The sequence below is a fragment of the Notechis scutatus genome, chromosome 6 (assembly GCF_049901735.1).
Source record: "Notechis scutatus isolate UNSWTSFEM ecotype Mainland chromosome 6, rNotScu1.2, whole genome shotgun sequence".
NCBI classification, from domain to species: domain Eukaryota; kingdom Metazoa; phylum Chordata; class Lepidosauria; order Squamata; family Elapidae; genus Notechis; species Notechis scutatus.
In genome coordinates, this window is record NC_142014.1 from 76,825,119 (window position 1) to 76,841,362 (window position 16,244).

General features: G+C 44.1%; 1 protein-coding gene across 1 annotated transcript in view; it reads right to left on the reverse strand.

Annotated features, from left to right (window-relative positions):
- Positions 1-11,405, reverse strand: part of LOC113422830 (store-operated calcium entry regulator STIMATE-like) — a 41,988-nt gene extending 30,583 nt beyond the window's left edge. Inside the window, exons 1-4 of the mRNA XM_087969135.1 lie at positions 11,174-11,405; positions 6,793-6,841; positions 5,466-5,561; positions 2,696-2,817 (exon numbers count right to left, since the gene is read on the reverse strand). Of these exons, the coding sequence (XP_087825261.1) occupies positions 2,696-2,817; positions 5,466-5,561; positions 6,793-6,841; positions 11,174-11,321 (415 nt within the window). The 5' untranslated portion in view covers positions 11,322-11,405. The remainder of the gene's footprint in view (positions 1-2,695; positions 2,818-5,465; positions 5,562-6,792; positions 6,842-11,173) is intronic.
- Between the last annotated feature and the right edge of the window lie 4,839 nt (positions 11,406-16,244).

Here is a 16,244-nt window from a genome sequence, read left to right on the forward strand (position 1 = left end):
CTATCCATCCATTTTTCTTCTTTTTCTTCCTCCTCCTCCCTACCTCCATCCATCCATCCCTCCTCTTCCTCCTTCTCAATCCATTCCTCCTACCTCCATCTATCCATCCATCTATCCATCTATCTATCCATCCTCCTGCTCCTCCTCCTCCCTACCTTCATCCATCCATCCCTTCTCCTCCTCCTTCTCAATCCATTCCTCCTACCTCCATCCATCCATCCCTCCTCTTCCTCCTTCTCAATCCATTCCTCCTACCTCCATCTATCCATCCATCTATCCATCTATCTATCCATCCTCCTGCTCCTCCTCCTCCCTACCTTCATCCATCCATCCCTTCTCCTCCTTCTCAATCCATTCTTCCTCCTACCTCCATCCATCCATCTATCTATCCATCCTCCTGCTCTTCCTCCTCCCTACCTCCATCCATCCATCCCTTCTCCTCCTCTTCTTCCTCCTCCTCCTCCTGCCCATCTGTGGCCTTTTGCAACTGAAACGCTGCAGTCCTAAATAGCTACAGGTATTGAGTCCACAATAAAGCACAGAAGGAGTCACTTTCTAAACCAGGTGAAAATTCACTCAAAACTTCCATACACCAAAGAAAGACTAGGAAACAGTCCCAACATTCTGTGGCCCCTTTCTGGCCAATTCCCTTGGTCAGAATTCTTAAAGAAAATTTAGACCTGCAAAATTATCCCTATTTGGTAGGAACTGCTGCCCCCTGGTGGGGATTTACTAGACTACGAATCCTGAAATACAAAATACTAAAGAAAAAATAAAAATGAAGAGAAGGAAAAAAGTGATTATACTTGATGACCTCCTCTGAAATTTAAAAAAGTAAGAAGTTAATTTTACTTAAATTTAAAAAAATAAAAATAAAACTGTGTGTTGGCTCAACTTAAGCAGAATTACTTGTTCTAAAATTCCAATTCAGGAAAGTTTGTAAATGGAAAATTGAAAGAACAATTTAACAACAATTTAGCAATTGATCCCAAAATGTTTACAAAGACATAGAGGAAAGCCTTGCCAATTCTGATCATGTGACCGTGGGAATGGTGCCATGGTTGTGTGAAAAAAACAGTCGTAAATAACTTTTTTCAGTGCCATTGTAACTTTTACCACAAACAGTCACTAAACAAATGATTGTAAGTTAAGGACAATCCGTACAGTCTCTTAATTCAGAATTTCAGTAAATGTACGCACAGGGAGACAACGTAAGACAAAAAACCTTTTGCAAATTCTTTCGCCTAGTCTTAACAAAACTTCATTTTTATTATTTATTAATTGTGCAGTTTCTAGCCTGCACGATTACAGGCCTATATTTTTTTTAAAAAAATAATAACTTTGGACTTGGCTGCAAATGTCATCAGGATTTGAACACGGGGCACCCCGGCCTCACATAAGATTTTGCTGATTTTTATTTTTTTTATTTTACAATTAGCAAGAGACCTGTTTAAAAGACCAGCTCTCTCTAGCAGGCTCTCCGGGCATACGGTTTCAAATCAAACAAGATCCTTTTTTGCATTTTCAGTTTTTAGAGAAGCATCTGGCAATGCTTCCACGGCTAAGCAAAGACAATTTTTCTAAGTGAGCTTTGCCCCGTTTTAAGACTTTCCTTGCCACTGTTATTAAGTGAATCACTGCAGTTGTGAAGTTAGTAGCACAGTTCAATGTATCCAGCTTCCCCAACTGACTTTGCTTGTCCAAAGGGCGCAAAAGGGATTTTATTTATTTTATTTATTTATTTTCTCAAGCGGTTATAAGATAACAGGTATAAGAATAAACATAGTTATGAATACATGACATTGATACATATAAGAAAAATAAAAAGAAATAATAGGACAGGGACGGTAGGCACGTTGGTGCGCTTATGCACGCCCCCTACAAACCTCTTAAGAAAGGGGTGAGATCAATAGTAGACAGTCTAAGGTTAAAGTTTTTGGGGTTTGGGGAAAAAACCACAGAGTCAGGTAGAGGATTCCAGACATTGACCACTCTGTTGCTGAAGTCGTATTTCCTGCAATCAAATTTGGTGCAATTAACCTTGAGTTTGTATCTATTGTTTGCTCTTGTATTGTTATGATTGAAGCTGAAATATTCATTGACAGGTAGGACATTGCAATGTATGATTTTATATACTATATTTAGATCGGACCGAAGACGGTAGAGTTCTAGGTTTTCTAGGTCTAGAATTTCGAGTCTGGTGGCATAAGGTATTCTGCAATGAGTAGAGGAGTGGAGAACTTTTCTTGTGAAATATTTCTGGACTTTCTCAACCGTGCTAATATCAGACATGTAATGTGGGTGCCAGACTGATGAGCTGTATTCAAGTATTGGTCTAGCAAATGTTTTGTATGCTCTAGTTAGTAGAGTGATATTACCGTGAATTGCGTGACCGCCGTAAATATGAAACAGTTGCCAAAGCATCTAAATTTTGATCACGTGACAACGGGGATGTTACAATGGTCGTACGTGTGAAAAACGGTCATAAGTCTCTTTTTTTCAGTGCTGCTGTGACTTTGGACGGTCGAACTGTTGTAAGTTGAGGACTATCTATAAATTTAAGGCTGCAACTGAGTTCCATAATTAAAGAATTTCCCACCTTCCGTTGTTTTGGTTTTTTTTCAACAGTTGCCTTGCAATCTCTGAAGAGGCTAATGAGGTCAAATTCGAAGCTGCAGGAGCAGCCGTGACTCACCGTACTCGCCAAAGACAAGGTTGGAGCACTGGCACCATGCCACGATCCACGAGACTGTTTTCACCCCGAGCCAGATCAACAGCATTCCCAAAGTGGCATCCAAGATGAAGTTCATCAAATAACTGTGGCAGAACCAGGAGAGAAATGAGGAAAACTTTGAAGAGAGCCAATCTGGTCCAAGGATGAAGTACCAGGCTAGGAACCAGGAGACTGTGAGTTCTAGTCTTGCCTTAGGCATGAAAGCCACCTGGGCGACTTTGGGCTCATCACTAGGGGACTGTGAGCTTAGTCCTGCGTTATGCATGAAAGCCAGCTCAGTGACTTTGACCAATCACAGGGAGGCTGTGAGTTCTAGTCCTGCCTTAGGCATGAAAGCTGGTTAGTGAATTTGGGCCCATCACCAGGAGATGGTGAGTTCTAGTCCTGCATTAAGCATGAAAGCTGGCTGGGTGATTTTGGGCCCATCACCAGGAGACTGTGAGTTCTAGTCCTGTCTTAGGCATAAAAGCCAGCCGGGTGACTCTGGGCCCATCACCAGGAGACTGTGAGTTCTAGTCCTGCATTAAGCATGAAAGCCAGCCCAGTGTCTTTGGCTAATCACCAGGAGACTGTGAATTCTAGTCCTGTTTTAGGCATAAAAGCTGGCTGGATGATTTTGGACCCATCACTAGGAGACTGTGAGTTCTAGCCCCGCCTTAGACGTGAGAGCCAGCCAGGTAATTTTGGGCCAAACACCAGGAGACGGTGAGTTCTAATCCCACTATAAGGATGAAAGCTAGCTGGGTGATTTTGTGCCGGTCCCCATCTTTCATCCCAACCCACCTCACAGAGTTGCTGTTGTGGGCAAAATAGGAGGAAAAGGGAGCCACTGGGCTTCTTTACCATCTTGCATTATTTATAAAAAATAATAATAAAGGCAAGCTACAGCTACATGAATAAAAAAATAAAATAAACATGTGAACTCAGTCACTTTGAGCTGCAACCAAAGAATGCTGTATAAATCCAATCAATACAAAGGCATGAAACCCAAGGAGGAAATTGACTATGGATTCTCGTTCGCTACAAAACCACGGTGTCTATATACCTGTGATGACCTGGGGCATGGCACGAAGGCAACACAGCCAGAGAACAGGTATGAGTCCCTTTATTGACTCCAATTTTGCCCCCAACATCCCGTTTACTCTCCGGCCTGGAGAAAAGCTCTCAAATGAACCTGCAACAGCCTCTGGCTGCAGATACTCCAGTCCAAATGCTGTAAGCAGAATGACAGCAATCAATCACTCCAGCAGGGCAAGATAGTGAGTCCAGTAATTCCAGCAAGGCAAGATAAGCACACCGAAGCACAGCAATCATTCAGACAGTCAGGAGGAAGACCAGGAATGCAGGCCACAACTCTCAACACTAGGTGAATTCAGCGTTTGTTCCTGACAAACGTCCCTCCATACTGCCTCTCCTTTAAACTCCATCCCCAGGTGTGCCTTGTGAAGGGAATCAGGGCCCTTTCCTTCCTCGTAAGCCACGCCACCCACATTGCTCTCTTCTGCGTTCTTCCCTGTGCACCCTAGGGGTTGGGCCTCTGTCTAAACACCACCTCCCTTGTTCTACCTTTTCCCTGCTCTGCCCAGCCAGACTTTGCTGTTCCCCAGTTTCCTCCAAAGCCAACGGGGCCACTCTCCCACTTTCAGTCAGCCTGTTCGTCTTACCCCTCGGATTCAATGGGAGCATGACCCCACTATTTCAGAGGTGGTATGCAGCAGGTTCTGACCAGTTCTGGAGAACCGGTAGCGGAAATTTTGAGTAGTTTGGAGAACCGGCAAATCCCGCCTCTGACTGGCTCCACCCCCATCTATTCTCTGTCTCCTGAGTCCCAGCTGTGAGTTCTAGTCCCACTTTAGCCAGGAAAGCCAGCTGGGTGACATTGAGCCAATCACCAGGAGACTGGGAGTTCTAGTCCCACTTTAGCCAGGAAAGCCAACTGGCTGACTTTCGGCCAGTCCCTCTCTCTTACTCCAGCTCCTTTCAACCTGGTTGTTGTGGGGAAAACAGGAGGAAGATGCTGTGCTGGATACGTTCGTCACCTTGAACTATTTGTAAAAGTAATAAAGGCAGGCTACACATAAATTAATTAAAATGAAATAATGTTCTGCTTTGGCTAAAGACAATTGTCTTCCTCGTTGTTTGTCGCGAGGACTGTTTTTGTGTTCCTTCATGTTTCTAATCGGTACCAGAGTTGGTACTCGGCTGGTTCTGACCAGTTCTGCAGAACTGGTAGCGGAAATTTTGAGGAGTTCGGAGAGCCAGCAAATCCCACCTCTGACTGGTCCCGCCCCCTTTATTCTCCGCCTCCTGAGTCCCAGCTGATCGGCTGGGTCTCCTTTGGTTGCCCTGCACAGGAGAAGGGAGCTGGAAAGTAGGTTAGTGGGGTGGGGAGGGAATGGGGATTTTGCAGTAACCTTCCCCCAGGAGGGAATGGGGATTTTACAGTATCCTTCCCCTGCCACGCCCACCAAAGCCACGCCCACCAAAGCCACACCCACCAAAGCCACACCCACCAAAGCCACACCCACCAAAGCCACACCCACCAAAGCCACACCCACCAAAGCCACGCCCACAGAACCAGTAGTAAAAAAAATTGAATCCACCACTGCACCCTTTCCCTATTTAGATGCCCAAACAAACCGTGGTTTCCTGTGAACCAGGAATCTGGGAGGATAGAAGGGCTGTACGGGTTTTAAAGGCACAACTCTTTACGCAGAAAAGCCAAACTCACAGAGAGCAGGGGTCCTTTTCCGTCAGGTCAGACAAGAAGACGTTGGCAAAGTGGACGAAGACAGCGCCGATGGCTTGCTTGGAGGTGTCATAAAACCTTGATGGGATTTGGATTCAAGAGAGAACCGTACTTTAAAGACTTGGGGAGGGGACTTTGTTAATTCAACAGAACACAAAAGGAAAAAGACAGGCAGTCCCTGACTTACGACCACAACTGAGCCCAACATTTCCGTCCTTAAGTGAAACATTTGTCAAGGGAGCTTTGCCCCACGATACGACTTTGCTTGCCACTGTTGCTAAGTGAATCGCTGTAGTGGATAAGTTAGTAAACCCCGGTTGTTAGGTGAATCTGGCTTCCCCATTGACTTTGCTTGTAAGAAGGTCGCAAAAGGGGATCATGGGGCACTGCAATGGTCGTAAGTGTGAAAAACAGTCATAAGTCCATTTTTTTCAGTGCTGTTGTAACTTTGATCACTAAACGAATGGTTGTAAGTCAAGGGCTACCTGTACAGCTGTACATTTTAATTTAAAAAAAAAATGACTTGCTCAAACACAGGTGATTCCTAAAACTGCAGAATACATTCCCCAATGTCATCCTTATTTTAGCTAAAATTCATTGCCAACTTTTCCAAGAGAAAATAGAACTACCTATCATCTGTCTATGTATACAAAAGTGAAATACCACTCACGCATCATCACAAAATCTCCAGAACCGTAAAGCCTACAAACTTGGAAATTTGGCACATATGTTTCTCTTGGCTCCTAGGTGCTCACTAAGAAAGGATTTTTTGAAATGACCATCAGAGCATTAGAATTTCATAGATTATTATTAACACGCTCTGATGCTAAGGAGTTCTACTCCCCCTCCCCACCTGAAAAGAAATCTCTTCCAAATGCAAAATACAAGCAGAGGAGTTTCCATTTCAGTTTTAGTTTCACAGCACCCAGAGCTTTAGTACAGAACAGTTGAGCTAAGCCACGCCCAAGCACCTTGCTGTCTCCTTCTTGCTCACACAGCAAACAGCCCTCAACTCTCTCACACACTGACAGGACGCTAGCCAGTTGAATACCGATGGATGATGGTAGGCAGAGGCAGAATTTCTTTTTCCTTATTTTCCTCCCCCAAAACTTAGCCCGACCACATAGTTTCGTAGCGAAGCACAGATATCCAGCTAGTATTTATATATCTATATCTTCATATCCATTTCCATATTTATATCTATATCCATCTCTCTCCCCCTCCACATTCTCTCTATAACCATATTCTCTATATCTATCCAATCTATTCATCTCTCTCTCTCTCTCTCTCTCTCTCTCTCTCATCCTACCATATTCTCCAAGATCGTCTCTCTTCTTTGGGCTCCTTAAATCGTTTTACTGTGGAAAAAAAATATTTATACTTTTTTTTGGGAAAACATAATAAATGGCAATATGTATTTAACAACAATCTGGCTGGTTGAGCTTTAAATATGTTGCATTCGGGGTGTTTAACTTGATATTCCTTATTTAGATCATGTGGCCTTCCAGAGGCCCAGGATTCGAGATGAATTATTTCCACTCTCCTGCCCACCTAGCAGTTCAAAAGCATGCAAATGCGAGTAGATAAATAGGAACCACTTTGGTGGAGAGGTAACTTACAAGCCAAAAATTCTGTTTTTCTCTTTCAAAACCTGTCAACTTCCTGGCTAGGAAAAAAAAAATCAGAGCCTGTACCTGGTGGAATTTCTGGTTTTGCTTAAAAAGGGGTTGGGGGGGGGAGATTAATGACATCATGAAGAGGTTATTTTGCAGAAGACTCAAACCACACAATTGGTGTCATGTGCACAATGAGGCACATGACCTCAGAAAGGCTGTTCCCATTTCATTTTATGGGAGAAACTGGACATGGCTGAAAACGGAAAAGATTTTTGATGTCTGGAAAAAAATCTAGTGTAGCAGGGAAGGGGTCAATGCATTGCTCCTGTTATACTGCGAGACAAGTGGCGTATAAATGTAATAAGGGATGGGATGGGATGGAATAGGAGAAGAGAAGAGAATATAGAGTAGAGTAGAGTAGAGTAGAGTAGAGTAGAGTAGAGTAGAGTAGAGTAGAGTAGAAGATAATAGAATATTAGAATGGAATAGAATAGGAATAGAGAATATGAATAGAGAATAGAACAGAATAGAACAGAACAGAACAGAATAGAATAGAATAGGAATAGAGAATAGTAATAATACAGAATAGAATAGAATAGTAATATAGAATAGAGTAGAAAATTAGAATAGAATAGGAATATAGAACAGGAAAATAGAATAGGAATAGAGAATAGAAAAGAAAATTAGAATAGAATAGAATAGAATAGAATAGAATAGAATAGAATAGAATAGAATGAATGAAGGAAGGAAGGAAGGAAGGAAGGAAGGAAGGAAGGAAGGAAAGAGTAGAGTAGAGTAGAATAGAGTAGAGTAGAGTAGAAGAGAAGAGAAGAGAATATTAGAATGGAATAGAATAGGAATAGAAAATATGAATAGAGAATAGAATAGAACATAATAGAATAGAATAGGAATAGAGAATAGAATAGTAATAATACAGAATAGAATAGAATAGTAATATAGAATAGAGTAGAAAATTAGAATAGAATAGGAATATAGAACAGGAAAATAGAATAGGAATAGAGAATAGAAAATTAGAATAGAATAGAATAGAATAGAATAGAATAGAATAGAATAGAAAGAAGGAATAGAAAAATTCGGTGTGCGGATGCTGATGGAGGCTCAGAGAGAAGAAAATCCCGCTCCACACCGCCTTCTCTTTGGACTTGAAAAGGCCTTCGACCGAGTCCCGCATGATCTCATCTGGTACGCACTGCGAGATCACGGCGTGCTCCTAGCTACTCGACAATGGGTCCAACTCCTATACAGATGTCACAAAAGCCGTGTAAAAGCGGCAGCTGGGATATCAGAGGAGTTCAATATCACCGTCCGGCGTACACCAGGGCTCTGCTCTCTCACCACTGCTGTTCATTCTGGTGATGGACACAATTACACACGACCTGCACACGCCCGCCCCCATGGACACTGCTCTACGCCGATGATGTGTTCCTGGCCAACCTGCGCAAGGCTGAACTCGAGCACCTAGTCCAACAGTGGCACCGACCGCCTCGAGCAGTTCGGGCTTCGGTTGAACCTAAAGAAGTCCGAATACCTGACCACTGACAACGAAACGACAGGCTCCATCCACGTGAACGGGCAGAGCTACCGCGCGCTCCACCTTCAAGTAAGGAAGGAAGGAAGGAAGGAAGGAAGGAAGGAAGGAAGGAAGGAAGGAAGGAAGGAGGTAGAGTAGAGTAGAGTAGAGAGTAGAGAGAGTAGAGTAGAGAATAGAATAGAATAGAATAGAATAGAATAGAATAGAATAGAATAGAATAGAATAGAATAGAATAGAATAGAATAGAAAGATGCTAATTCTCGTGTCCAGTCCATAGACTTTCTGGGCCTCCCTGGTAAGTCACTGTGTGGGAACAAGATGTCTGGCTAGATACATCTTCTGGTGTCCATCAGTACTGTTGTTGTTTAGCACCCTCACCACACCAAAGGGGCCCTGAACTTTACTTTGTCACACACACACACCCCCGCAAGGGAGGGAGGGGTGCTAAAAATTTCCAGACATGAAGCAGGCTGCAGGGCGTCTTCAGCCCAGCCCCAGGGACTACATATCCCCCCACTCCCGTCTCCCCCTCCCCTTTAGCTCAGCCTCTCCAGATGGCCAAGTGGGTGAAACAATGGCAAAAGACGCCAGAGCAGCTGCCCCACAGAAAACCCAGCATAGCCTCACGTTGCCAAGCCGAGATGCCAAATCTGGCAGGGAGGCCTAGGAAAGGAAGGCTGGGCCGACAGGATGGGGAAGGAAAAAGTTTGTGGCTTTGGAGTTTTCGCTACGGATGGCCCCATAACAGCCACCCTGGACTGCCTTGCCACAGAAAAGCCACACTGGATCTCTTTTTAAGACATTCAATCAAACAATAAATTGAAGCCTTAAAATCGTGCACTGCCCAGAGTCCCTCTGTGAGGGAGAGAGGCAGTTCTTAAATATGATAGAGAGAGAGATTCATGGATGGATGGATGGGATGGATGGATGGATGGATGGATGGATGGATGAACGGACGATAGAGATGTAGATACATAACTGTAGATAGACAGAGACAGAACTAGATACATGACAGTTAGACAGGTATAGCGATAGATAGATAGATAGATAGATAGATAGATAGATAGATAGATAGATAGATAGATAGATAGATAGATGATAGATACATGAAAGATGAAAAACAGATGATAGAAGATACATAGATACGATAGATATGATAGATGGATGGATGGATATATAGATGGATAGATAGATGAAAGATAGATAAATGATAGAAGAAAGATAGAAAGAGATAGAAAGATAGATAGGAATGAAGATGGAGGGAGGAGGGAGGGAGGGAGGGAGGCAGAGAGAGAGGGAGATAGACAAACAGGCAAACAGGTAGATAGAACCAAAATACAAGATTCAATTTAAACAGTCAAGTTTCTAGATCTCATGACTACAGAAACAAGAATCACCCAAATTTCAAAAGTTTCTATTATTAGGAGTATTACCTGGAGGATTGGAGAGCAGTAGTCACTCAAAACCTGATATTATTTTGATTATTTGTGCATTCTTTGCTTAAAGCAGAACAGGTTTTTTTGTTTTTAAATACATGTCTAATTTGAACCCAATATAAAACTTTCAGATTGGGGTTCCTTCTTCCCCAGCATCTCTTCAGACCCAACAGGTGGAAAAAATAGCAATGTAACAAGTAGGCAAGTTTCTAAGCTGCAGTGAGATATAAGGCAGCTGGCTTTTCTTACCAACTCCTGGGACAGCTCTTTTGTCTGACAATATAATCACGGAAAAAGGCATAGGTCTCAGGTTCTCTGTCTCAGAAAGTTGGAAAGATCTTTGGTTATTCCAGGCAAGGCAAATATTGTGCCTGGAAGATGGGCTGAACAGAAGGAAGCAGAAAGGAAGGAAGTTGGGACAAGGAGAGAAAGACAGGAGGAGGAGAAAGGAGAAGAGAAAGAAGGGAGAGAGAGAGAGAGAGAGAGAGAGAGAGATGAAAAAAAGGAGAAAAGAACGGGAAGAAGCAAGAAAGACCAGAAAGAAGAAAAGGGAAAGGAAGGAATAAGGAGCAGAGAGAAAGAGAAAAAAAGAAACAAAAAGGAAAGAGAAAGGGAGGAGCAGAAGTAAAAAAAAAAGACAACAGGGAGAAAGAGAGAAAAAAGAAAATGAGGAAGATAAGGGAAGAAGCTAGAAAGACAGGAAGGAAGGAAGGAGAAAGAAGCAATCAGGAAATGAGCAGGGAAGGAGAAAGGGAAGGGAAGAAGTGAAAAAGATAGGAGGGGAGAAAGGAGAAAGGAAGGGAAGGAGGACGGAGCAAAGAGAAAGATGGAAAAAGAAACAAGGGGAAGTGGAGAAAAAGGCAGGAAGGAGAAAAGAGAAAGGAAAGGAAAGAGAAGGGAGGAAAGAAAAAGAGAGAAGCAAGAAAGAAAAGAGAAGGTAGGGCAAAGTTAAAGGAAAGGAAGAAGAAAGGAGCAAAGAGGAAGAAAGAAGGAGAAAAGAGAAGGAAAAGAAAGGAAGGAGAAAAGAGAAAAGAAAAAGAAGCGAGGGAGAAAGTGAGCGAGAAAGGGGAAAGCAAAGCCACTCACGCATCAGCGTGCTGAAGGCGACCAGGGCCAGCAGCGCCTGGACAAAGACCCCGAGGCGGTTGAGCAGCGCCCCGGGGCCGCAGCCCTGCGGGCGGATCCTGACGCGCGTCAAGTTGGGCGCCGGGAGCTCGTCGGAAAGCAGCAGCATCCCGGACCGAAGGCGACCCCAGAGCCGCGCAGCAGCAGCAGCAACCTCAACGCTTCCTTCCCGGCTCAGACGCAGCTGCGGGCGCGGGACTCACGCCCCGGGGAGGCTCAAAGTAGACCCGCTTCCTCGGGGAGGGGCTAGGAATAAGGCTTCTCCCCCACCCACCCCCGGGAGGGCGCGGCTCGGAGGGAGGCGGCCCCGCCCGCGGCGCAGCAGGAGTTGAGGGCTTGTAGGATCGCGCGCGGGAGGGTGGGGGAGAGGCACGCAGGGGTCCTAGGCTGCTTTCAAGCCAAGCCGCGAAATTTGGCTGGGTGGTTCCCCACGACAGAATCAGAATCCGAATAGAGCTGGAAGGGACCTTGGAGGTCTTCTAGTCCAACCCCCTGCTCAAGCAGGAGACCCTATTCCAGGGGTCTTCAACTTGACAACTTTAAGACTTGTGGACTTCAACTCCCAGAATTCCCTCCTCCAGGCATGTTAGCTCAGGAATTCTGGGAGTTGGAAGTCCACAAGTCTTAAACTTGCCAAGTTTGAAGAGCCTTGATCTATCTATCTATCTATCTATCTATCTATCTATCTATCTATCTATCTATCTATCTATCTATCTATCTATCTATCTATCTATCCTATCTCTATCTATTCTATTCTACCTCTCTTTCTCTTTCTCTCTCTCTCTCTCCATCCATCCTATCTTTCTCTCCCCCTCTCTATTCTACCTCTCTTTCTCTCTATCTATTCTACCTCTTTCTATCTCTTCTACCTCTCTTTCTCTATTCTATCTATTCTTTCTCTCTCCCCCCATTCTATCATTCTATCTTTCTCTCTATCCTACCTCTCTTTATCTATTGCAGGGGTCTTCAAACTTGACAGCTTTAAGACTTATGGACTTCAACTCCCAGAATTCCTCCTCTAGTTATGTAACTCAGGAATTCTGGGAGTTGAAGTCCACAAGTCTTAAACTTGCCAACTTTGAAGACCCTTGCCCTATACCAATTCAGACAGGTTTGTTCAGTCTTCTTAAAAAACCTCCAGTGTTGGAGCACCCGCAACTTCTGGTGGCAAGGTGTTCCACTGGTTATTTGTCCTCACGGTTAGGAAGTTCCTCCTTAATTCCAGATTGCTTCTCTCCTTGATTAGCTTCCATCCGTTGCTTCTTTTTCTTGCTTTCTGGTGCTTTGGCTCCCTCTTCTTTCGGGCAGCCCCCCAAATACTGGGAGGCTGCTATCATGTCTCCCCCAGTCTCAAGAGTAGCCAAACCTAAATCCTGCAACCATTCTTGATCTGTGTTAGTCTCCGGGCCTTTCATCATCTTAGTTGCTCTTCTTTAGACTCTTCATACATCTTTATAATAAGCCTTATACAGCTTTGTATATGATCAAATGAACCACTGACCAAACCACGGTTTATTATTCATTGTTTATTATACAGGCTGGTTCGCAATGCCTGGGACTGGTTTGGGTTTTTCGCTCTGCCCATTTGGATTTGGATTTGAATTTGGGGACTCCCATCTACAGAGTCTTGCATGCTGCGAAACGTCTTGCAAAGGGAATTTTTAAAAAAGGGAAATTCAGTCTCCATAGACCTATGTAATTGATTGGATCACTCTCTGATGGCTCAGAGTTTTTCCAGATGTGCTGGGGAAAGGAAACGGGAGAATGTGCCGGTGAAACCACTGATGGATCCTCCATATGGAGAGGAAATATAGCTCTGGATGTAGAAAGGGGGATTACATTATCCCAGCAGAGGGGTTTACTAGCCGTTTGGAGAGTAATGGGTCCTGGGGGCTGCCTGAGCTTAATTGTCTTCTTGGAGACATTTCATGACCCAACTAGGTAACACCATCAGTGCTACAAGGAAAGGGGGTTTGCTCTCATTTTATATTCTAGTGGCTTGCCCTGTCAGGATTGGTGGGAGCAGGGGTGGGGTTCTACCAGTTCGCACCTATTCCCTAGAACTGGTTGTTAACATTCTAAGCAGTTCAGAGAACCGGTTGTTAGAAGAAATTACTGGGCTAATCCTGTAAGGAAGGCAGGAAGGAAACATTCTGGTGTTGCTTACAGAAACTGTCTCTCCGTTAATCCTTATTACATTCTTGGCAGGACTAAACTTCCTGTCTCTGGAACTGCTCTGGAGTTTTTTTCCCCCTCCTTTGCTGGTACTTTGCTAATGTGGAGTGACCATTCAAAGTTACAATGGCACTGAAAAAAGTGACTTATGACCATTTTTCACACTTACGACTGTTGCAGCATCCCCACAGTCATGAGAGGCCAGGAGAGGAGATGACTGCCTCGATGTGAGTGATATTGAGTTGGCCACACCCAGCCAATAACATGACCACCAAGCCATGCCCACCAACTTAGCCATGCCCACAGAACCGGTTGTTAAATAATTTGAATCCCACCCCTGGGTGGGAGGGGTCCTGGGGTTGCTTGTGGGCTCAAAGGCTGTATATAAAAAATTGTGGGAAACTTTCTGCCTTCCGAGTGTGGCTCAGGAGGTCGTGGAGGAGGCTGGGGAAGGGCAGAGGCCAGTTGGGCAGTCAGAGGAGGACCCAGGCCCATCCCCTATCCATCCTAGGACATGCAGGGAGGAGAGGATAAGGGAGAGATGTGGTCTATGGGGGAGGAGAGGGCCTTGATCCTCTTCATGGGCTGCAGCTGTGACAACTGGATAAGAGGACGGACCTGCGTATGGGTGAGTGCTGGAAACAAAGCATGGAAATATCTCTAGTTTATTGTTCCTCTCTGAGTTCGGCATCCTTCCCAGTGTGTGTTCTGATATCTGTGGATGTCTTCAAGCCCTTATCTTGCTTGGTTTGTGTTGTTTTTTACTCTTTATAATTTATAGGCATTTTTAGTTTAAACGGCATTTCCTCCTTCTTGTAACTCTTTGTGTGGGAGTTTTTTTGTCTTCAGTCAAGAATATTTGGAGCTTGGAAGCAAAGTGAAGGAATAAAAGGGGCTTCACCTGTTTTGTTTTTTTTGTGTGACTGTGTTTATTTTGTATCCCACCCTGGGTCATCACAGCTGGTTAAAGAAAACCCTGAGTTTGCTTAACACCTGATGTACTGATTCCGGATTCATAGTGGAGTGTGTGTGTATGGGGAGTGTCAAGGGTGGGATTCTACTGGTTCGGCTTGGTTTGGGTGAACCAATAGTAAAAAATGCTACTGATTTGGTCAAACTGGTATTTTTTCCCCCCGACGATCAGTTGTTCCAATGATCAGCTGTGCCGGGATCCCCCTCGCTGTCTTGCTACTTTGCCCAGGACGCTTCCCTGAGGCCCAGGAAGCCAAAAAGGGGAGCATGGGGGGGGGGATGCTGCACGGCTCCCCCATGCTCCATTTTTTGCCTTCCTGGACCTAAAGGGAGACCTCCTGGGAGCAAAAAAGCCCCCTTCCGAAGCTTCCCTGGGGAGACAAAAAAACAAAAAACAAAACCCGGAGCACAGTGTGTGTGTGTGTGTGTGTGTGTGTGTGTGTCTGCTGCACCAAAAAAAGAAAAGCCACCCCCACCCCGTCACACGGCCATGCCCACCTAGCAAGCCCACGGAACCGGTCGTAAAAATATTTACATCCCACCCCTGGTGTGTATGTGTGTGAAGCCTACGGTAAAACGGTTACAGTGGTTTAGCTGCTGGCCTGGAAGCTTGGAGACTCTGAGTTCTAGTCCCGCCTTAGGCCCAAACCCAGCTGGATGACCTTGGGCCAGTCCCTCTCTTTTAGCCCTGGGAAGAAGACAATGACCAGAGCAGAACCCCTTCTAAAATCCTGCCAAGAAAACTGCAGGGATCGGTCCAAGCAAATCAACATGAGTGTTGAGGTAATTCCCCGTTAGGAGAATGAGTGCATACAGGGAGATGTATTTGAGAGGAGTGTTTGAATAATACACACAGAGTACACAGATACACTGTACAGTAAGTGTAGGTTTTTACTTCCAGAAAGGTTTAAGCAAAGTCCAAAATAAGAAATCCAAAAGTCATTCACAGGTAAATCAGTCGGTTTTTCAATCCAGGGATAATCCAAATATCAAAGTCCAGTGTCAAAAAAAAGGTTCAGTAACAGACTTACATTAAATCGAGTAATATCAATCAATTAGAAGAAATGGAGCAACGGCAATACTTTCCAACAGAAGGAAACAGAGATACTCACTCAGACACACTCTCTTCTGAGACTAAGACTAAACAAACCAGGTTTCTGGCTTCCTCTTATGGCCATTTGAGAAACCACACCTAATTACAGTTTTGCATTTTCTTAAAGTTACAGTTTTAAAATGTTTATCCTGGTTTATATTTTATTTATTTATTTATTTATTTTATTTATTTGATTTGCCAATTGTTTACAAGATAATAAGTATAAGTGTATACATAGTTGTGAATACATGAAAAGGGTACATATAAGAAAAATAAAAGAATAAGAGAAACAATAGGACAGGGACGGTAGGCACGTTGGTGCGCTTATGCACGCCCCTACAGACCTCTTAGGAAAGGGGTGAGGTCAATAGTAGACAGTCTAAGGTTAAAGTTTTTGGGGTTTGGGGAAGAGACTACAGAGTCGGGTAGAGTATTCCAGACATTGACCACTCTATTGCTGAAGTCGTATTTCCTGCAATCAAGTTTGGTGCGGTTTACTTTGAGTTTGTATCTATTGTGTGCTCTTGTGTTGTTATGGTTTAAGCTGAAGTATTCATTGACAGGTAGGACATTGCAATGTATGATTTTATATACCATGCTTAAGTCAGACCGAAGACGGCGTAATTCAAGGTTTTCTAGTTTTAGAATTTCAAGTCTGGTGGCATAAGGTATTCTACAACGGGTAGAGGAGTGGAGAACTCTTCTTGTGAAATATTTCTGGACTTTCTCAATTGTGCTAATATCAGATACGTAATGTGGGTTCCAGACTGATGAACTGTATTCGAGTATTGG